Source organism: Meleagris gallopavo, chromosome Z (genome assembly GCF_905368555.1).
Source record: "Meleagris gallopavo chromosome Z, MGAL_WU_HG_1.1, whole genome shotgun sequence".
NCBI classification, from domain to species: Eukaryota; Metazoa; Chordata; class Aves; order Galliformes; family Phasianidae; genus Meleagris; species Meleagris gallopavo.
Window position 1 is genome coordinate 27,859,928 of NC_139435.1, and position 22,271 is coordinate 27,882,198.

Genomic DNA, 22,271 nt, shown 5'->3' on the forward strand with positions numbered 1-22,271 from the left:
AGTAACAGAATCATTTTCAAAACTCAGACCTGTCTCTAATGCCAGACATGGCAATAAAGTGAAACTAAACTACAAACCATTAACACAGCAGAGTATGTATTAAAGTTGAGGCAGTCATGAATGAATAACTCAAGAAGACAACAAAGGAACAAAGATGGAAAGGTGAATTTCTGTAAAGAAAGTATTATATAATTTTCAACATGAATTAGTATTTTTGTAGTTATATATTCAGTAGTAAATTAGCAGGTAATTGCATGAACTTTGTTCTTCAGAGCAAATAGCTGAATACAGCAAAGCATTCCGGCTGTCACATTCCAAATCCAGGTATATGTCTTTTGAAAGGTGTCTAGAATGCAGAGAATGGGGGTAGCAGTTGCTGGCAGTGATTCTTGCTGAAAGGAACAGTTCTGCATGTCAGGGAAATCAGACAAGTCCAGCAGCCCAAGGAGGTGAGGTTGCTCAGGTACAAGAGGTATGCACTGAGCACATATTGCTGGTGGGCAAATACACACAGAGCTCATGTACTTGGTGTTGTTATAGGTACATACATTCATGGACAGCCACACAGAGCGCTCATGTGAACACAAACAGCAACAACAGTGTCATCTTGTTCCTCTCCCGGGCTGAGCAGGTGAGGACGAGAATGCATCTATACATATGTATAGTGTGCATGACTCCAGCAGTGGGGCTTAGACATTTGGCCTGCCCAGTAGCTGCCTCTGGATGCCAGTCTTTGTTCTAGTACCTAGACATGTGAGCCTATGAGATATGCAGACACGCTCCCTGTCTTCCAAGTCACTGTGCACCCTCACTGGCTTGGGTGGATGGACCTTTGCTTGCACTCACACACTCCCTCACTGTGGCACTCTGCGCAGGCACAAGGGCCATCGAGACCTGGTTCCACCCAGCAACTGGCACACAGTGTCACTCACTTGGGTCTCACCCCTTAATGGCACGTAGGTGAGGGGGCCGTCCGGCAGAGTGTTGTAGCCCAGCCTCTGGCATCAGACCCTACTCCAGCTGCAGCCACTACAGACTTATGGGTTTCTACCGCTGAGGTTCAGGTGCAGGCTGTGGTATACAGTGACTACTCAGCGAGCTCTCAGACACCTGCAGGTTAATGGCCCCACAAAAAATGCCAGCCACTGACTGAAGGTGGCAGTGCCAGATATTTAAGCAGACAGCATCCGCTATGCCCTTCTGTACATAGCTGTGCCATGTGCAAGTCGGCATGCATTTTGAGTTTTCCTTATATCCTTTGCTGTATGCATGACAGTGTTCTTATTGGAACCATTTTAGAACTATCAGAAATGTTTTGGTTCTTTGATACATCGATGTCCCGAGTAAGGTTCTTGAATTCAGGTTGCTTTCTCCTGGTTAGTTACAGTCATCATAGTGGTACAGAAGGTGCATACCATGTTATAACATCCGATTTCGTGATCTCAGCTTGGCGCTCTGCAGGTTCCGTCCGGACGGAGCGTCGAAAGAGGTCGAACTTCTAGCCCTCCGACGGCAGCCTCCGTCCACCCGGAGGACTCAGTTTCTGTTTCGATTTCGTTTACTGAAAGCCTCTGGCTTTCGGGAATGCAAAGCCACCAGGCACAGCGAGGACGACTCCGCCCTGCTCATGTAGGGACACTGCTCCCTCTCGCCCATCCCTGTCGCCGGCGCTTTTCGGCCGCATCTCCTCGGCCGATGACCGCAGCTCGCCGGCATCAGCCACCAGGAGCCGGCAGGTAGGGCAGAGACCGGCGGGGGCGGAGGGAGCAGCCGCTGTGGTTCTGGGGGTTCTCTGCCCGCGAGCGGCTCCGGCCCTGTGCCTTACTCGGGGATACCTGACGGGGTTGGGATGTCTGTCTGGAAATTCTGATCAGAACAATAGAAACATCTGTCCCCCCGAAACAGCAAACCAAATCAAAAACTCACTACAACTGATATATATGGCATTTGTGGCTATATCTACATCTGTATTTATGTCCATGTCTACAGGTGTATGTATATCTAAATCTATATCTATATCATCTATATCTTCTATATAGAATAAGAGCATATGGTTGGACAAGGGGAAATGTTTCAAGCCAACAGAGGGTAGATTTAGATTGGATGTAAGGAAAAAGGTTTTTTTGCGATAAGGGTGGTGAGTCACTGGAACAGGTTGCCAAGAGATGCGGTGGGTGCCCCGTCCCTGGAGACACCCAAGGTCAGGATGGATGGGGCTCTGAGCACCTGATGGAGCTATGGGTGTCTCTGCTCAGTGCAGGGATTTGGACTAGATGTCCTTTGAAGATCCTTTCCAACTCAAACATTTCTGAGATACTATGATTTCACATCTGTATCTATACCTATATTTATATCCACATAGTTCATGCTTTAAAACCTATAAATGATACATATATATAAAACAGTAGGTATCTATATACATATAAACATACAAGACTACCACTGTGAAAAAAAATTTCAGTGGTCTTTTCTTCTCTGTTATGTGCTTGCATGGAAAACCCAGCTCTGTGAGCTCAAGGCAAATGATGAAAAAGAGGAAACAATTTATGGCTTTGACAGCTGGCTACACTGATGGCTTCTGTGGTCTCAAAGTCATTGTTTTACAAATCCCTTTTGGTTTCTTTTTGCTGCATCTTTGCTTCTGAGAAAATAAAATGTCATTAACACATGCTTTTAAGCACATTAGAAACTAGTGGAAATAAACCTTTATCAGTCACTCCTACTACGGAAATCCACCATCTCAGCCTCCTAGAGTACTTTCAGATTACCAGAACTTAAATGTTACATTTTGCTATTTCATACTCCTGTCATATTCCTCCTACGCTTCAAGTAAAAATGCCAACTCTGACCCGTTTTGCCTGTTACGTGTTTTTGCTTCCATGACAGGTACTGTGAGTAGGCTGCCAGGTTAAAGAAGAAAATATTTTCTGGAAACTTTCAAGTGGTCCTACAGCATTTAAATTCTTCTGACAATCTTCTCCACTTTTTGAGATACACAAAAGCAACAGAATTGGGTGAGCTCCTACACTGAAGCGTAGGCTTAAAGTCCTATTTCTTTCTATTGAACACATCCCACTTCAGTCAGCAGGTGAACGTAAGTAATATTCTTTGGCTTCTTGTGCTTGTTTTCTTTTCTGTATTCCTTAATGACTTCTAGAATCACAAAAAAGTTTTCTTGAATTAGTGTAGAGGGATTGAATGTTGCCTAAATATTGCTCTGATTACATGACACATTTCTTAATATGCCTGTGGCATTTCAAGCACTAGTTTTCCCATTTTTTGTCTCTGGTTACAGTTAACCACTGTTAGCAACAGAGAATTTTCCCTGCTGGGGAACTTTCCAATAATGGGGAAGTTTCCTAAAGAAGTGGAGTTACATGAACATCTAAGTTCTGCTATAAGAAGGCTTGGGCAAGTAGTTCTGTTCTTGTCATCTCCATGTGATTGTGAGGGAACTGTTGCAGCCAGCTGCACTGAAGACTGTTTCTTGCTACAAATACCTTTTTGCCTCTTTAGAACGGTGTTATCCACAGACATCAGAAATCAGTCGGAGGAGAGAAGGAGCATTGTGGCAGGTTCTGTAAGAAAAGCAGCGAGAAGACTGGATTTGGTTTGGCATTTAGGTCTCAAGCTGCTTCAGTTGAGCCAGCTTGGAGCATGCTTCTGCTCAACGTGAAGCAGGACAGTCTGTGATGGTTACTGCAGAGAGCATTTTCGAGTGCTTTTGGATTTGACCTGGACCTACTTTTTTTCCTCACTGAAAGTGAACAATTGAGTAACACAGCAGACTATCTCAGTCTTGAGGAATTTTGTAAGTAACAGTCATATATTTTCTACTATCTTCTTCTATACCAGTTGAAAGCAAAGGAGTTAGAATTTTACAATTTCAGAAAACAGTCATGGTTCTGAGAACCATAGAAGAGCATCCTTGCTATCATCCCTCTCTCAGGAGTTGATTTCCTCTCCTAAGAGTAATACCTACAGAGAACTGGGATGGGATGCATCCACAGATATGGATGTCCTCCTATGTCAGTAGTGCACATACTCTTTGTTCTGGCCACCATCTCAGTTCTGATCTCTACTATGAATAGACATTATGAATAAAGCAGGACACATTTCAAGCCTGAGCGTACTGCAGCTTTCATCATTCATAGTTTGGAGAAGACTGTGGGGATATCTCATTGTGGCCTCCCAGTACTTGAAGGGAGTTTATAAACAGGAAAGGGGCCAACTTTTTAGATAGCCAGATAGTGATAGAACAAGGGGAAATGGCTTTAAAGTAAAAGAGGGGAAATTTAAGTTAGATGTTTACTCAGAAGGCAGTGAAACACTATCACAGGCTGCCCGGAGAGGCTGTGGTTGTCCATGGAGGTGCTCAGTACCAGGCTAGATGGGGACCTGGGCAGCCTGATTCACCCAGTGAGTGGCAATTCTGCCGGTGGCAGGGGGTTGGAACTTGATGATCTTTCCAATGCAAGCCATTCTATAATTCTATGGTCTTGGATTGGGGAACACTGAAAGTTGCACATCTGCACAGGGCAGCCTCTGTTGCTTACTCTATGCAGGCCATGCTTGGAGTGAATGTCGCTGAGGCACACCTGTGAGATTTGTCTACCTCATTTGAGAAGGTTTGTTTTCTTGGGAAGCAAGAATGGAGGGAATCTACATCACCTAAGCATCTTTGGGCAATCAGACTGCTGTTGCTTTTAAGAATGGTTAAAGAGTGAATTGGTATCCAGGCATATTAAGAAGACTGTTAATTATTCATTCATGAAGCGTACCTTTCACCTTGAGTCTTGTCTAGCAGAACCGCATTCTGTAATTGCTCATGCCTGCCTAGCAGCGTGCTTGATGGGCTCCCTTCCTCAGCTCCACCTGCCCTGCTGTCCACAAACACTCTGCTGGGATCAGACAGCAGCAATCTGGGGGAATAAAGAAGCCTAAATCAAATTATTAGGAGGAACCTCATCCTCTTGAGCCACAATTCTGTAAAAGCGTACATGTCTTAATGGCTCAGACCAATATGCTCATTTATCACCGTAGTGTTGAAAACCAGAGAAATACCAAACTGTTGTTTGGGTAAATTTTGCAATCCTGAGAGAATTTCACGAGTTAGGAGGTCTGATGGTTACCATAGTTCCTAATTTCTTATGCAAATTTCTGTTACCACTAGAGAACAGTTAGAATTGAATAGATTGAATGCAATCTTTCTTTTGTGTGTCCCAAATGAGAGTTTTATTTAGACAAAATTGTGGAGTTCTCTGTATTCACAAAAGACTTCCATTGAAATCAGCTTAAGCTTTTGTTAAGTGCACTTTGAAGATATACTACTGTTTGATCCCATACTGCTCTTACTTAAATTTCACATTTAAGCAAGAGCAGTGGGTGTGTGAAGGTAAGTGTCTGAACTGACATTAATCAGTGTTTTTATTTTCGAAGTGTTGTGTAGGAGTATAGAAGTCATGGTAGTAAAGAGGGGAAAATTTTTGAGGGAAAATTGACACATTTGCATGTTCAGAACTAAAACAGCAGAAATTCAAGGTTTTGTTTGTAGGCTGTTTAATCACTGTTTTATAAGGGCATTGCTGTTTCAGTGCTGTGAAGTCCCAGATGCTGCAAAGCTCAATGCAGTAAAATAAAGGCAGCTTTCAGGGAAAAATTGAGCTCACTGCACCCACTATGGTGGTGTAGATAATGTGTACAGAGAACTGCTCCCTTCTTTTCCCATCAGGAGAAACCATCCCTGCTGTGGTTTATAGGAACAACTGGGTGCTTGTGAGTATTCATTTACTATTTGACAGATAGTGATAAAGTTCATGTTTTTCCATAATTAACAAATGTGTTTAAAGGAAATAAAATCAGGTGCTCTCTCTGAACTTGCCAATGGAGGTTTCTGCCTCACTTGGTGTAGTCACACATGCAACTCTGTCATGCCTTTGCTAGAGTGGAATTCAGTGCCCTGTGTCCACTTCTTTGTGCACAGTGGCTGTGAAATGTATTTTATAGTGCAAGTTAGAAAATAAGCACATATTTATGTTCATTCATTATCATTTTAGGTTCTACTTTCATGATGGAAAAGCTTTTGCTTTTGCACATATTTCTATTCTGCTGGCACTCCCTAAATGGTAAGAAGCTGAATTGTAAGAAGTAGCAGAACCATTTGTTTGCTTCTATGTGTAAGCATGGAAATTTCTCAGTTTTCCTGCAGGTGCTTATTTATTTATTTATTTACTTGTCATGGTTTCATGATTTTTCATTATCGGTATTCCACATCATAACATCATGCAATGTACTGGGGGTTTGACTGCTGATGCTCAAGTTCCGGGTGCCTGTCCAGCGGAGAAGAGCAGCTACGTTTCCCCAGGGGGCTTTGCGGTCAGCGAGGAGATATAACTCCCGGCAAGGTCACCTGATGCTCTCTTCTCTGCCTGCGCTGCTTCGCTTGCGCTTCTCTGCCTGCGCTGCTTCGCTTGCGCTTCTCTGCCTGCGCTTCTCGCCTGCGCTTCTCTGCCTGCGCTTCTCATCTCAGCGTTGTGGTAAGGCCGATCCACCATCAATTTCACATTCTCTCTCCTTATAAAATTCTGTTGATACCATATTTAGTAAATTACTTTGTTTTACCTCAGATTGTTGCCACTGTTTTCAATTATTTCGGGGTCCCTTATTTTCTTTTTTTTTTTTTTTCCGGGGGCGCGGATCCGCGGATCCCTCCGCCCCTCTAGTCACGGAACCGGGCCGAACCAGCCCGTAAACCGTTGACATTCTTGGTGGAGAATGCGGGCAACAGTTGCTTTTTAGCTTTTTGAACAAATCTCTCTCTCCGCTCTCAGACAGCTTCATTGGGAAAGTTTATCTGTTTCACCAGTACTGTCTGAAAGCGTGACCTTGAAAAGTCCAGGCGGACGGCCAATACTCTAGGATATTTGTAAACTTTGAGCCTTGCTATCTTGTTTCTGTAAAAGAAAAAAAAAAAGAGAAAAAAATGCTTTCTCTACTGAAACTGCCTTTTAAGGGGCTGCATGCCACTGTCTCTTCTTTCTTAATGCTAAAAACATACTGGGCCTTAATTAAGTTCACCACTTTGCTCTATGGAGCAATAGGTATATATAGCCAATTGAAAACATGGATGGAAATAACTATGTGGCATCTGCATATTATGTGGCATACCATTCCAGAGGGAGCTGCTAATTTTACAGGGTTGGGGATTTTTAAGCAGGTTTCCAGCCTCTCCTTTGAATTCTTTATGCGGATTTTCAATGCTCACCTGATCACGTTATTAATCTCCGTGAATGTACTGCTCACCATTTCACTTATTATTAGTATTTATTATATTTTGAGGAAGTCTGCCCCAAAACCAGTAAATACTGAGTGGCAGGGAATGTGGAGAGGCCTGGGTGAGACTTTAGAGAGATGGAAATCTTCGGTGTCATGGAACTTTACTCCAGAACACCTGAAAGACCCTGAAAATTTAAACAGATATTTGAGACAGGAATGTCGCGGCTCAGGAAGATCTGAGGAGGCCCAAATTATTTGGGGCCTGGCTAATGCTTACCGGGCCTTATTCAATACTATCCTGGAGAGGGAGAGAGTTTGTGAAATTGAAAAGGAGAGTCTCAGGGAAACAGTGCAAAATGAGCGAGAGAGTATCCTGGTCGAGAGAAACAGCCTCCAATCTGAGAGAGATGCCCTCCGAATTGAGAGAGACTCCCTGCAATCCAAACTCAACAGTCTTCAATCTCAACAAGACACCCTCCAATCTGAGCTAGATACTCTCATCATCGAACGAGACAGGCTCCGAGCTGAACTGGAGGATGAGAGCATTGGAACTGACCAACCTGATCAACTACAAGAAGCACCACAATTGATGTCACTTGCCCCTGTAAGAGGACGGAAAATGAAACGAATCTCGACTCAGTTAGAAGAGAAGAAAGAAGAGGAGAGAGGTCCAGAGGAGTGGCTCCAAGATCCACAAGAAGCACCCCTAAGTCCAGGGGAGGGGCCCTCAGTAAGACCACGGTCACCGGCGCCAATGAGGGCAACAAGAAGTCCCGAAAGAGTAAGAGGTGAGCAAGATATCGTTACCATTGTTGATCGATCTCTGAAAATGAATGAAATTCGAAGTCTGAGAAAAGACTTTTCACGTCACCCAAATGAGCCTATTGCCACTTGGTTACTTCGATGTTGGGACAATGGGGCCAACAGTGTGTGGCTGGATAGTAGAGAAGCTCGCCAACTGGGTGGCGTTGCTAGGGACTCAGCCATTGACAGAGGTATTAGTACATGCCAGAACCAGGCCTTTACCCTCTGGAAGCGGATGTTGTTAGCTGTAAAAGAAAGATACCCCTTCAAAGATGATCTGATGCCTGAGAAAAAGAAATGGGCTGATATGGAAGAAGGCATCTGTTATTTAAGAGAATATGCTGTGGTGGAAATGCTACATAGCCCCGATTTCATTCCTGACGAGCCAGACCAAGAGCATGATCCCGAGAGAGTCAGGTGTACACCAAACATGTGGCGTACATTCACAAAGACCGCACCAGAAAGGTACGCCAGCACATTTGCAGCAATGTATGGCAGAGGGGAAAGAAGACCCCTTATAAGTGAATTGGTTAATAAACTTCAAGACTTTGAGTTACATTTAAGCCCTCTGCGAGCTTGTGTTTCAGCCATTACAAAGGTAGCTGAAAAGCTGGACAGAATGGAAAACAAACAAGAAGATATAATAGACAAACTATCAACCGTGCCTGAAGCTGATAAATCCATGGAGGTAACGGATACATCAAATGGGGACCAGAATTCCCAAAACAGCCTATTGGAGGGGCTCATCAACTTGATTTCCTCCCAGCCGGTGGCATCTAATGTCTCAGCCATCAAAAGAAGACGTTCTCCTGCTCGAGCAAGTGACAACAGTAAGACCACATCACGTTTTGCCTTGTGGCATTACCTACGTGACCATGGAGAAGATATGAAGGAGTGGCATAAACAACCTACTCCTGTACTTCAAGCACGGGTAAGAGAGTTACAAGACAAATCAACCACCAAGGTGAACTTCTCCAAAAAGGTGATTGCTCCAGTTGCTGCAGACAATGAAGGTAACAAATAGAGGGGCCCTGCCCCCAGCCAGGGGGGGGAAAGGGATAATAGAGTTTATTGGACTGTGTGGATTAGATGGCCTGGCACATCAGAATCACGAAAATATAAGGCCCTGGTGGATACTGGTGCACAGTGCACTCTAATGCCCTCGAGTCACCAAGGGACAAAATCAATTTATATTCATGGGGTGACTGGAGGTTCCCAAGAGCTAACTATGTTGGAGGCCGAAATCAGCCTCACTGGTAAAGACTGGCAAAAGCACCCTATTGTGACTGGCCCAGGGGCTCCATGCATACTTGGTATTGATTACCTCAGAAGGGGATATTTTAAGGATCCCAAAGGGTATCGATGGGCCTTTGGAATAGCTGCTGTAGACACAGAAGGTGTTAAGCAGTTGTCTATTTTGCCTGGCCTGTCAGAAGATCCATCTGCCGTGGGGTTGCTACGAGTGAAAGAGCAACAAGTACCGATTGCTACAAAAACGGTGCACAGACGGCAGTACCGCACCAACAGGGATTCCTTGCTCCCCATTCAGAAGCTGATTCACCAACTAGAGAATCAGGGAGTGATTAGCAAGACTCACTCACCTTTTAACAGCCCCATATGGCCAGTGCGTAAAGCCAGTGGAGAATGGAGGCTGACGGTGGACTACCGTGGCCTGAATGAAGTCACACCCCCATTGAGTGCTGCTGTGCCAGATATGTTAGAACTCCAATATGAATTGGAGTCAAAGGCAGCCAAATGGTACGCCACCATTGATATTGCTAACGCCTTTTTCTCCATTCCTTTGACCAAAGAATCTAGGCCACAGTTTGCTTTCACCTGGAGGGGCATTCAGTATACCTGGAATCGTTTGCCCCAGGGGTGGAAACATAGCCCAACCATTTGCCATGGGTTGATCCAAGCTGCACTGGAACAGGGAGGTGCTCCTGAGCACTTACAGTATATTGATGACATCATCGTGTGGGGCAACACAGCAAAGGAAGTTTTTGAGAAAGGAGAGCAAATAATCCAGATCCTTCTGCGTGCTGGTTTCGCTATTAAGCGAAGCAAAGTGAAAGGGCCTGCCCAGGAAATTCAGTTCCTAGGTATAAAGTGGCAAGATGGCCGTCGTCACATCCCAACAGATGTGATCAACAAAATCAGTGCCATGTCTCCACCCACTAATAAGAAAGAGACACAATCGTTCCTGGGTGTAGTGGGTTTTTGGAGAATGCATGTTCCAAATTACAGCCTCATTGTAAGCCCCCTTTATCAGGTGACACGGAAGAAGAATGATTTTATGTGGGGTCCTGAGCAGCAGCAGGCTTTTGAGCAGATTAAACAAGAGATAGCCCGTGCCGTGGCCCTGGGGCCAGTACGGATGGAACAGGATGCGAAGAACATCCTCTACACTGCTGCTGGAGAGAAAGGTCCCACTTGGAGTTTGTGGCAAAGAGCCTCAGGAGAGACCCGAGGCCGACCCCTGGGATTCTGGAGTCGGGCGTACAGAGGGTCTGAAGAGTGCTACACTCCAACTGAGAAGGAGATCTTAGCCGCGTATGAGGGGGTTCGGGCTGCTTCCGAAGTAATCGGTACAGAAACACAGCTCCTTCTGGCACCTCGACTGCCAGTGCTGAACTGGATGTTCAAGGGAAAGGGTCCCTCCACCCATCATGCTACTGATGCCACTTGGAGTAAGTGGATTGCGCTGATTACGCAGCGAGCGCGGATGGGGAATCTCAACCGTCCAGGAATCCTAGAGGTGATCATGGACTGGCCTGAAGGCAAAAAGTTTGGAACACCGCCAGCAGAAGAGATATCACGTGCTAAAGAGGCCCCACCATATAATGAACTACCCGAAAATGAGAAGACATATGCCCTATTCACAGATGGATCGTGTTGTATTGTGGGGAAACACCGCAGATGGAAAGCCGCTGTGTGGAGCCCCACACGACAAGTTGCAGAGGCCACTGAAGGAAAAGGAGAATCGAGCCAATTTGCAGAGGTAAAGGCTGTCCAACTGGCCTTGGATGTTGCTGAACGGGAGAGGTGGCCAATGCTTTATGTTTACACTGACTCGTGGATGGTGGCAAATGCTCTATGGGGGTGGTTACAGCAGTGGGAGCAAAACAACTGGCAAAGAAAGGGTAAACCTATTTGGGCTGCTGACCTGTGGAAAGATATTGCCGCCCGAATAAAGAATATGGTTATAAAGGTGCGTCACGTAGATGCCCATGTGCCCAAGAATAGGGCTACTGAAGAGCAGCAAAATAACCATCAGGTAGACAGAGCTGCCAGAATTGAGGTGGCCCAAATAGATCTGGACTGGCAGAACAAGGGTGAATTATTTCTAGCCCGATGGGCCCATGAGACCTCAGGCCATCAAGGGAGAGATGCGACATATAAGTGGGCTAGAGACCGAGGGGTGGATTTAACTATGGATGCTATTGCGCAAATCATTCACGACTGTGACACGTGTGCCACAATTAAACAAGCCAAGAGAATGAAACCTCTCTGGGAGGAAGGGCGATGGCAAAAGTACAAATATGGGGAGGCATGGCAGGTTGATTATATCACCTTGCCACGATCTCGTAATGGTAAGCGTTATGTGCTCACCATGGTGGAGGCAACAACTGGGTGGCTTGAAACCTATGCAGTACCCCACGCTACCGCCCGAAATACCATACTAGGTCTTGAGACACAAGTCCTGTGGCGACATGGTACCCCAGAAAGAATTGAGTCAGATAATGGGACTCATTTTAAAAATTCTCTTGTAGGTACCTGGGCTAAAGGTCATGGTATTGAGTGGATTTACCATATTCCCTACCATGCACCGGCCTCAGGTAAGATTGAACGATACAATGGGTTGTTAAAAACTATGCTGAAAGCAATGGGAGGCGGTACATTTAAGCACTGGGAGAAGCATTTGGCAGAAGCCACCTGGTTAGTCAATACCAGAGGATCTATCAATCGTGGTGGTCCAACCCAGTCCAGCTCCCTACATACCGTAGAGGGAGATAAAGTCCCTGTTGTACATGTAAAGAATATGTTGGGAAAGGCAGTTTGGGTTATTCCAGCCTCTGAGAAGGACAAACCTCTTCGTGGAACTGTTTTTGCCCAGGGACCTGGGTCCACTTGGTGGGTGATGCAGGAAAACGGGGATGTTCAATGTGTACCGCAAGGGAACTTGATGTTGAGGGAGTGCAGTCAGTAATTCCTAGTGCGTGTGTTTATATTTTGTTTGTCTATATTAAGCATGATGTAGTGATGTGGAATAAGGGGTGGAATGTCATGGTTTCATGATTTTTCATTATCGGTATTCCACATCATAACATCATGCAATGTACTGGGGGTTTGACTGCTGATGCTCAAGTTCCGGGTGCCTGTCCAGCGGAGAAGAGCAGCTACGTTTCCCCAGGGGGCTTTGCGGTCAGCGAGGAGATATAACTCCCGGCAAGGTCACCTGATGCTCTCTTCTCTGCCTGCGCTGCTTCGCTTGCGCTTCTCTGCCTGCGCTGCTTCGCTTGCGCTTCTCTGCCTGCGCTTCTCGCCTGCGCTTCTCTGCCTGCGCTTCTCATCTCAGCGTTGTGGTAAGGCCGATCCACCATCAATTTCACATTCTCTCTCCTTATAAAATTCTGTTGATACCATATTTAGTAAATTACTTTGTTTTACCTCAGATTGTTGCCACTGTTTTCAATTATTTCGGGGTCCCTTATTTTCTTTTTTTTTTTTTTCCGGGGGCGCGGATCCGCGGATCCCTCCGCCCCTCTAGTCACGGAACCGGGCCGAACCAGCCCGTAAACCGTTGACATTACTTATTTATTTATCTGAATGTTTTAAATGAAAAGGTCATTGTAGGCTTCCACACTACACATGCTCTGTGTACTTAATATGAGTGCTTTGATGTATGGCTTGATTGAAATCCCTGCCAGCGTCTCAACACAGACATCATGGAGGCAAGATACTATCTGCCTTAGGCAAAATTGGCAGTGTTAGGTCTGGGATTTGTTACATGTTCTTGAACATCCTTGGAGAAAGGAACTGGCACTTCTATAAACAGAACATTCTCACAAGAGGTATTAACAGTTGATAAACAGTGGCCTGTTACTGTAACAATGTTCTGAAAGCTGAGGGGGTGGATGCACATTGTTTTTAGAACATACTGAGTACCTGCACAAAGCAGGTGTCTGCAGGCATAAACAGCCCTGTTTGTTATTGGGAAAAAGCACGCAAAAAAGCTCAACAAGAACATGGCAGATACTTTTGGTCCTCAAATTTGTCATATAAACATATATCATAGATATTGATTAAGCATGGCTTTCAAAATAGGGCTTATAACAGAATTTTTTTTTCAAATTTTCTTTTTCAGCTTTATTCACAGTTGAAGCTCCCAAATCGCTCTATACTGTGGAACTTGGCAGCAATGTGACAATGGAATGTATATTTCCAGTGAATGGGAAACTGAAGTTCAGGGATTTGAGCGTCATCTGGGAAAAAAAAGATGAAGTTAGAAAGGATGTTTACGTACTTCTCAAAGGAAAGGAAGACTCTGGAAGTCAGCACAGTGATTTTCAGGGACGGATAAAGCTGTTGAAAGAAAATCTGGATTTTGGGCAGTCTCTCCTTCAGATCAGCAACGTGAAGCTCAAAGATGCAGGGCTTTACCATTGCCTTATTGAGTACGGGGGAGCTGACTACAAGACCATCAGTCTGAAAGTTCAGGGTGAGAGTTCTACTGCAGGAAGTTCACTGTTCTAAGATACTGTGGGAAGATTTGGGGGCAGTCCTGGCAGAAGGGCATGCCTGCATTAGCATTTTAAGAAAGCTCCCCAGAGACAGTAGCAGACTCGTGACCATTGCATCACTGTATAATCTTGCGTTGTCTAGGTGGAATCCATATGGTCCCCTTAATTTCTCTAACATATGAGGAACAGTCAGGTAAATGCCATTTAGATAGCTGTGTCAACATTTTGTCAACACTGTAATATACCCTGTACCCCCAATTACAGAAAGACACACAATAGTAATATTTACTTTCCCTACCAGGAGCATTATTTACACAAACCAAACCGATGCACAGAACTGTGGCCAGGAGGCTGGGGATAAGGAAAAGGTATCTTGCTAATAGATAGTGTTCTTCTGGCTTCCTCCTGGTAAAGATCTTCTTTCGTCTCTTTAGCTCCTTACAGAACTATAACCCAAGAAGTGGTAAGCACAGGAGACAAAGAGTGGAAGTTAACTTGTCAGTCAGAGGGATACCCAAAAGCTGAGGTGATGTGGCAAAATGGAGGATGTCAGGATTTGACCGATAAGGCAAATACAAGTTATGAAACTGGAAGTGATCAGCTGTATCGTGTGACAAGTACTCTCACAATCAAAAACAAAACTCGCGAAAATTTTCGTTGCATCTTCTGGAATAAAGAGATTCAAGAAAATACATCTGCGAATTTATACATACTAGGTAACTACTCTAAATTTAATTTACGGTAATTTATTTCAAGATATAATTTTGTCTGAGTTGAATTAGCCATTATTTGTTTCATATTCCTATCCAATTTTGGAAAGACTGAAAAGGAATACCTGTTGAGTTTTGCTAACAGTGTATGCTTCCACTGTACTAACACTGTCATTATGCATCTGTGGATGGAACTAATAATTCAAAAGTGGGAATCTTATACAACTTATGTGAAAACTAAGTGTTAAACTCTTATCAAAAAAAGTTCAATTATTTGAAAAGCATATCACTTGAAGATCAGAAAGGAGACTCATATAAATTAAACACGCTTTAAGAAAAATTCTGTTTTTATTATGCAAATTGTCAGCAACCTGGTCTTTTTGAACATTTGGAAAACCTGGTCTTTTCCTGCCATTATAGCTTTAGCTGTGAGCATATATAAATTCAACATCTTGCTAAAAATGCTTTTTGTGACTGATGGGGTGGAAGGAGGCAGCTGAGAGTAGGGAAGGTGAGCCATCCTTTCAAAGGGTGAAGGGAAGGCAAGTTCAGTACTGATAAGAAAGGCATCCAGGCTTGAGGAAGCAACATATCCTTTGCATTCCGAGTTTTACCAGAACAAAGTGACACCTTTTTTCCTTGTCAAGCAGCTGTTTCCTGTAGTCTTGACAGAAGGATACTAAGTGGGTACCTTTGTACCTTGGTGACAAGCAGGATTTGTGATGGAAGGAAAGGCACTGTCCAATGGAATGCAGGAAGCAAAGACAGATAGGAATTTGTTAGATAATGTTTATCTAATATTTGTTAAATAATGAATGCATTGTGTGAATGCACATCAGCATTAGACAAAATCTAAAACGCTGTTATCACATCAATTATCATAACAAAAATAATAATGAAAATGAAAAAAAAAAGGGAGAAGCTTATGTAATTCTGCAGTGCCTTTCATCTACTCCTATTTCTTAAAGATTCAGCTGATGACGTGCTGTGGACTGAGAGCAGGCGCTTTGTTTGGCCAATTTTCATTGTGAGTGTCCTCGTTGGATCAGTGTCAATTACTGTCTGCATAAGGAAAGGTACATTCAAGATATTTATTTTTGTGTATCTAAGTTCTTGTAATGTTTCCTGTTGATTCATCTTCACAAAGATGAGATGAGATCATAAATCCTTCCTTAGATCCTTAACAATGAAACCACTTGTTTTTCACCACGTTGTTTCTTTCTTTTTCTTCACTTGACTCAATCAGATATGACCTGTTAGGTCAGCAGAGTGGAATGGGTTGCCCACCACACTCAGATCATTTGATTACACATCTCTATTAATTCTTCTCATAGGTAGAGCAATATGACTAATGCAATATTATACTGAAGCATCAAAGCATGGTTTAAGAACTTACCAGAAATAAAAGTTGTTCTGAATGCTCAGAGTAAATAGGGCACTTCAGGGTTTTTAGCATTTTTTTTACTGCATTCTGTAACCAGTGTGAACACTTTTTAAACTGATCTGTTATGAACTGTAAATACATCCTCATTCCTGTTAAAAAACTATAAAAAATGATACATTACATATGAAGGGATCAGTCCAATCTTCAGTCTGAAAGGTTTTTTTTTCACAAGGTATTCCCACTGTTTCATTTCCTTGTTAGGTTTTTCACATTTTCTGCTCACTTGACTGACTTGGATTGGATAGTACCAGCATCACACAGTTGGAAACAGCTTAAGTATTAGTGGTAATTTGTTTTTGTTTGCTAGCAAGCCAGAAGAAGGACCTGAAGTGTAATTGTAAAGTATCTAAGCAACAACATGCTCATGCACCATTTCTTTTTCTTCTTCTTTTTTTTTTTTAAGTTTGATATGTTTGCATAACCTGAAATAAATTCTTTCCTGCCCTGACCATCATCCCTCGCTTCTTTGTGAGAAGAAGGGTTTATTTAAGGAATTTTATTATCAGTAGTACTTTTTACTTTTCTGTAAAGTCATGCAGACCTTAAAACATCCACAGGGGCTCATTTGAAAATATGAAAGTTTGATTTGCTGAACATTCTCTGCTTAGCCAGAATTCTTCCTCTAATTATCCTCTAATTATAACAAATTATATCCTATGATTTTAATAAATATAAATATATATACTGTAAAGCTGTATGAATAGAGTACGAGGAGCATTGATACAGTACTTTCAGCTTTATAATATCACACTCACATGACTTTGTGAAACATTACCAGAAATGCTCCAAAAAACTGAACAAGAAGTGAACTAAGTGCTGCTTTTTAATCGCTCAAATCTTACAGTAGATACAAATAGGTACCTGTCATGAATTAAGCTGGGAGTAACTCACAGTTTGAAGAGTCTTCTCAAAAGCTTGTACATCAAAAGACATGTGCTTTCTCAGTCTGTGTAATAGAACTGTGATTTTCCTGCCTGCCAGCTCTCTTTTTCCTACTGAAAGTCAGAAACAGCTCTCATTTCTGGCTGGAAACTACACAAAAAGATGTATCAACAACAACTACATTGAGCTTTCATTTTCGAACTCCATAAAATAAATACGAGAGAGAAATGAATGTGGATATTCAGTTTTCTGGTCACAAATTCATCTCCTGCACAGGTGCTATGGAAACGTCCTGGGAGAAGTGTTTGTGAAGCTTAGCAGGCTTGTGGGTAATGCTGGCAGGCTACATAAAGGCTGTACATAAGCCTAAATTCCGAAGAATAAACTTCTCCTAGGAACATGATAGGAACAGGAGTAGAAAATGAAAGTGGAAGAAGGGATAGCAATATCCTTGAATTCTCAGAAGATTCCTATCTGGGGATTTCAGCAAAGGTTGGGAATTTCCTACATTGCATAAGTACTATTAATCACATGTTTGTGTATGTGATAGTATACACAATTATATATGATTAACATGATTATATTATATGTATGTAAGTGTCATAAGCTAAGAATTGATTCAAAAGCTAAAATAGTACTAAGAACATTTTTCTTTTAAAACCCAAGCTGACCTAGATGACCAGACAGGCAACTCCTTAAGAGCAGAGCCTTTCTGAAAATGGGCTTGTTTCCCACTGAATATGGTAAGAAGGTGACTCTCTTTTTGTTCTCTATTGCCCAACATGCTCAAATGTTAGGTGAAAATGTATAACAAGAAAACATTTGAGCAATTACATTTCAGTTATGATAATGGATAGTGTCAATAGAGTATCGGCTTGCAAACCAACTAGAAAGGAAATAGGAAGGAAAACTGACAGACTGTGGGCACTGAAGACTTGAAGAGGTGGAGAATTTTGAGAACCAGTGACTATACTATGCTAAGAGCGCCCTTCCGACAAATGTGCTTAAGCATACATTAAGTAGATCTAAAATGAGTATTTTCCTTTCATTTTGACTTTTCTCTCTTATTTTCTTTCAGCTAGAGCAAATAAGGACTGTAGGACACATACGGCAAAATCATCAATTAATACAGCAAGTATGTACCTGTAGCATAGATCTAGCTCAGTTGTGTCTTATGGAAATAATTTAAAAAAAATCTGTAACTGAGAATTTATTCTATAATGGTGGCAATGACACTTTATTCCCCACTTTTTTCCCTACTAGCCTTTTTTTCCCTCCTGTTCAGACACTGGTTCTATTTAGCAAAGCTCGCTGAATGGCCAGTAACACCATGACAGTCAAACAGGAAAAGAAATAGAGCTAATACCTACATAGAGAAAAGAGAATAAAATACTTTAGTCTTCTCTACTGATGGTTTTTAAAAATTTTTATTATTATTTATATGTTGTTTGGCTTTATTTAAAGACCACTTTAAAATACACTGCTCTGTGCAAGTTAGTCCATACAGATAGTTAGGATTTTTCCTTAAGAAAATGCTCATCCAAAACAGACACAGTACTTAGTATTAATCTCTTTCCTAATTTAAGTCATATGCTTCTTGGAAGCCCTGAGACAAGATTAACAAAGTTTTATCATTGCATGAATGGTTTTATCTGTGCTGACTGTTATCTGTGTGTGTGGTTTGTTTCAAGAGCTGTTGAAAGATAAGGACGCACATGACTGCAGATGTCCTTCTTTTGAAGATGAAGAGTTGAAATGTAAGCATAAATGATAACGGTAAAAATAGTGGCAAATTTCACACAGGGCGAATCATCTGTTATCCTCACATTTAATGACCATTAGGAGTCTTGACAGCACAACTGGAGGAATGGTGATGATGATGACAATGGGGAGGGAGGCCTTAGCCCATCATTGCCACTCAAACTTTAACAAGTTATGAGATTCTGTCTCAGCAAAGCAGGAAAATATATAATTGAGTCTTTGAAGCTCACAAAACAGACTGTGGCATGGAAAAACAGGGTGAAGTTATTGAAGTTTTTCTTTTACTTTCTCTCTAACTTTTAAAAGAACTTAAATTACCTCCCAAGTCCCTTCCTGCAATACTTTACTACTGTAAAACTAAAGAAAGATAACCAAGTATAGATCTCTGCATAAAACAGCCAGGGCTTGGGGATACCGTACCAGAGATAATGACAGATGGGGCACTGTATTGGATTTTAAAAGAAGAGATGACCTAACTCACAGCAATTTCTCTGTATTTGTTAGGCTGAATTTGTTTCACTGCATTTGTACAAACACTCTAACCTCCAGTGTGTTTAAACTACCATTTCTTACCATGATCACATTTTCTTTCTGTTTGACCTTATTAATATTATTTTTGATCTTTTGTTTTGAAAATGAAAGGATTTTTTATTGGTACCTCCAAACTCTGAGAAAGAGACACAAATTGAAGAAATGCTCTGTTATTTCATATTTTTGAGGTTTGATTTTTTTTTCATATAATTCTTCCTTTTGCAGACATACAAATTGAGAAGACTTAGAGAAAGCAGGGGAAGATTTTCCATTGATGGTGAAGATTTGACAGACCTGATGTTCTCTGCTCTGTCTGTTTGGGGAGATACTCATCTTTTTTTTTTTATTCTGTTGTTGCAACCTTCTTCCATATTACTGTAAATCGGGAAAAGATGCAATTATCATAGCATAATAGACCCCTGGATTCTGGCCTCTTTTTATATAACTAAGTACAGAGAGGTTTATTTAAAGGTCCACATTTATGCTTTCTGAAGTTTATGCACTTTCAAGGACACATCCTATTGAAAATGTATTGAAGATAAAGCACTTTAGGTCTAGGACCATAAAAAAATTCACAGCTCGTGCTTAAACAGTCCATTTTCTGGACTTTTTTCCTGTTGAAGCTCTCGGTTCACTGCAGTGATTTTGTTTTCTAGCTTGTGAAGAATTTTTTCAATACACATAGAAGATAAGAGTGCAACAAGAAAAGATGCTATATATACAGGACATTTTCTGTCTTTACTGTAGACCTTAAAACGCAGGCTACTATTAGCTATTTTTTAAATATAGCTAAAAGGGTACTGTAACCCTCTTGATGACTATGAGAAAATTCCTGGAAATTATTAGATCATGCTCAGCTTATTCATCTCTTTCTCTGAAAAAAGGTTGTTTTGCGGTTTTAATTTCCTTGTGATACAGCTGGCACTACTTGATTAGTAAGTGATTGTTATTCTTCTGATTTAACATTTGGGGATAATACAACTCTTTGGACCTTAAAGAAGTACACATCTCAGTTTGGACTGCCCTTTTGTTCATCCTGGAAACAGAAGAAGAACCTTCTCACTGCTAGGACATGAAATATATGTTCTTGTTGTTTACTTAAGAAATGATGATGGAACATGCTCCTGGATGGTATTTCTTAATCTATTGTCATGTTACATTTTGCAAGTTCATAGCTCTTCGGTTGTTTTTGTCACACAGATTGAAATTATTTATTACAATGCCATTCATAACTATATTTTTAAATAAAAATTTTTTTTTTGTTTTGTTTTGTTTTTGTTTTTTAATTATCATTATTTTTCCCTGCCGTCTTTGAAATGTCAGTGTCTGGTGTGGGGACTGCTCATGCTGTTTCTGGAAAATTCAGATATTCAAATAGCCTCAAATGTCTCCCACAGAGATAAACTGTGAAAATATGGAATCTCACTGGGCTCCTGTTTTATTTTTTCTGTTTAATTTAAATGAGTTAGCTCTGCAGTCCCAGAGGTGGGAATGCAGGTTCTGGCCTTCACTGCTAGCAGAATTCAATCTGGCTAATACAAAGAGGTATTTAGTATGTCTCAACAAGCTGCTTTAGGTAGTAGGACAGAAGGTTGGTACACCTAAGCTAAAGTGTAACTGAAGTTAACTCTGAAGTCATTTATTCATTGGAAGAATGCTATATGAACTTGGACACCCGCTCCTGTTTCTCAGCACATTTTTTGAAGCCAGTATCTTGTTGTCACTGAAGGCAATTCTTAGTTTTTCCTGAAGTGCAAGAATGGCTTTAGAATTATGAGGACCATATGTAAAAAAATCACTGCCTCTCTACACATGCTTGTGGTTTCATATTACCACATAAACAATGTCCTTTGCAGACTACCTCCTTATTTTCAAATTTCTCTCTGAAACTGCAGCAGTGTCTGCCACATAGTGAAGTCAGGATGAAAAGGCAGTTCTTTTAAACTACTATCACACTTCACAAGGCAGTACTGTTAGTGTGTGCTCAGTATCACGAAACATAAGATGTCTTTATCAAATTCCACCAATCAACAGGAACTGCTTGTTATTGTTGACAGTGCTAGATGAGAAGAAGTGCTAGAAGACAAGAAAATGAGGGGAATATAGGCATGTTTTTAATTTTTTTTAGCTGAACCCTATTATACAAAATGACAGGTGCTTGAACTCTTTAGTGGCTGATGGGAGGCCTGAGATTTTACTCTTTCACTAGAAAAGTGCTGTGTCTAGCAGATGATGAGAAAAGAACTATTGTCTCCATGCAAGTTCTTTGAATTTCTCTGCAGAAATAGGACAAACTTTTTACATGATCAAATAGTGATAGTACAAGGAGAAATGTTTTTAAACTAAAAGACAGGAAATTTAGGTTAAGAGGACATTTTTTATTCGGTTGGTGTTGAGGCCCTGGCACAGGCTGCCCAGAGAAGCTGAGGATGCCCCAACCCTGGAGATGTTCAAGGCCAGATTGGATGGGGCCCTGGGCAGTCTGAGCTGGTGGGTGAGATTGGAACTAGATGGGCTGTAAGGTCCCTTCCAAACTAAGTCGGTCTGTAATTCTATGATTATGTGATTCTGAATCTATGATTCTGTAGCATTCTATTCTTTAACATCCAAACTGTAAGTTGTCTAATATAAATATGGCTTTTAGTATAAACTAATTCTCTTGGCTTCATTTTTATGAGAAGAGGGAAAAAGGCCACCATGGTGGTCCCTCAATGCCATGAGTTATTTTGGTATAAACAGTGCCTGCTCATGATGGCAGAATACCTAAACAAAAATAAGACACATTTGGATTGTGAGAATAGGTGAGAGGAAATCCTTCCTGATTCTAACATAAAAACATAGTTAAACACCAAACTTTAATATTTTTCCTTTGGTTAACAATCCTTGCATGACACTTCAGTGTTTTGTGATTTTTTTTTTGAGAACAGACTTGGTTTCAGCAACCTGCATTTTGCTTTTTAATGGATGAACAATTTTGGAGGCCCGAAATTGCTAAGAAAAGCCTGCTTCATGTGCACAGTCAAACTGACTTAAGTTCAGAAACCGTTCATTTAAAAAAATATAATTATGAATCAGCTTGGACAAATTTTTCAATGAAGCATTTCATTTTGAAGAATATGA

At 41.7% G+C, this 22,271-nt stretch overlaps 1 protein-coding gene and 1 long non-coding RNA gene across 6 annotated transcripts in view; one reads left to right on the forward strand and one right to left on the reverse strand.

Annotated features, from left to right (window-relative positions):
- The first annotated feature begins 2,947 nt into the window (after positions 1–2,947).
- On the forward strand, positions 2,948–20,571 carry LOC100549187 (programmed cell death 1 ligand 1). Of its 4 annotated transcripts, XM_019610467.3 has the most exons (9): positions 2,948–3,094; positions 3,517–3,811; positions 6,057–6,125; positions 13,448–13,801; positions 14,258–14,539; positions 15,502–15,609; positions 17,938–17,994; positions 18,551–18,616; positions 19,377–20,571. In XM_019610467.3, the coding sequence occupies exons 3-9, from the start codon at positions 6,068–6,070 to the stop codon at positions 19,397–19,399; spliced, it is 948 nt and encodes a 315-aa protein (XP_019466012.3). In that variant the 5' UTR covers positions 2,948–3,094; positions 3,517–3,811; positions 6,057–6,067; the 3' UTR covers positions 19,400–20,571. The 4 variants fall into 4 exon arrangements, with proteins under 4 accessions (XP_019466012.3, XP_085069103.1, XP_085069105.1 ...); XM_085212977.1 differs by lacking the exon at positions 19,377–20,571 and having other exon boundaries at positions 18,551–18,645; XM_085212979.1 differs by lacking the exons at positions 17,938–17,994; positions 18,551–18,616; positions 19,377–20,571 and adding an exon at positions 16,179–16,219.
- LOC146542183 (uncharacterized) overlaps positions 3,090–22,271 on the reverse strand; it is a 49,694-nt gene continuing 30,512 nt past the window's right edge. The window contains exons 3-4 of one of the 2 annotated variants that reach the window (XR_014880362.1): positions 4,782–4,922; positions 3,090–3,578 (exon numbers count right to left, since the gene is read on the reverse strand). This is a non-coding gene — a long non-coding RNA (uncharacterized LOC146542183). Of the gene's footprint in view, positions 3,579–4,537; positions 4,923–22,271 lie in introns of those variants that run through there. The other variant, XR_014880361.1, reaches the window with a different exon arrangement.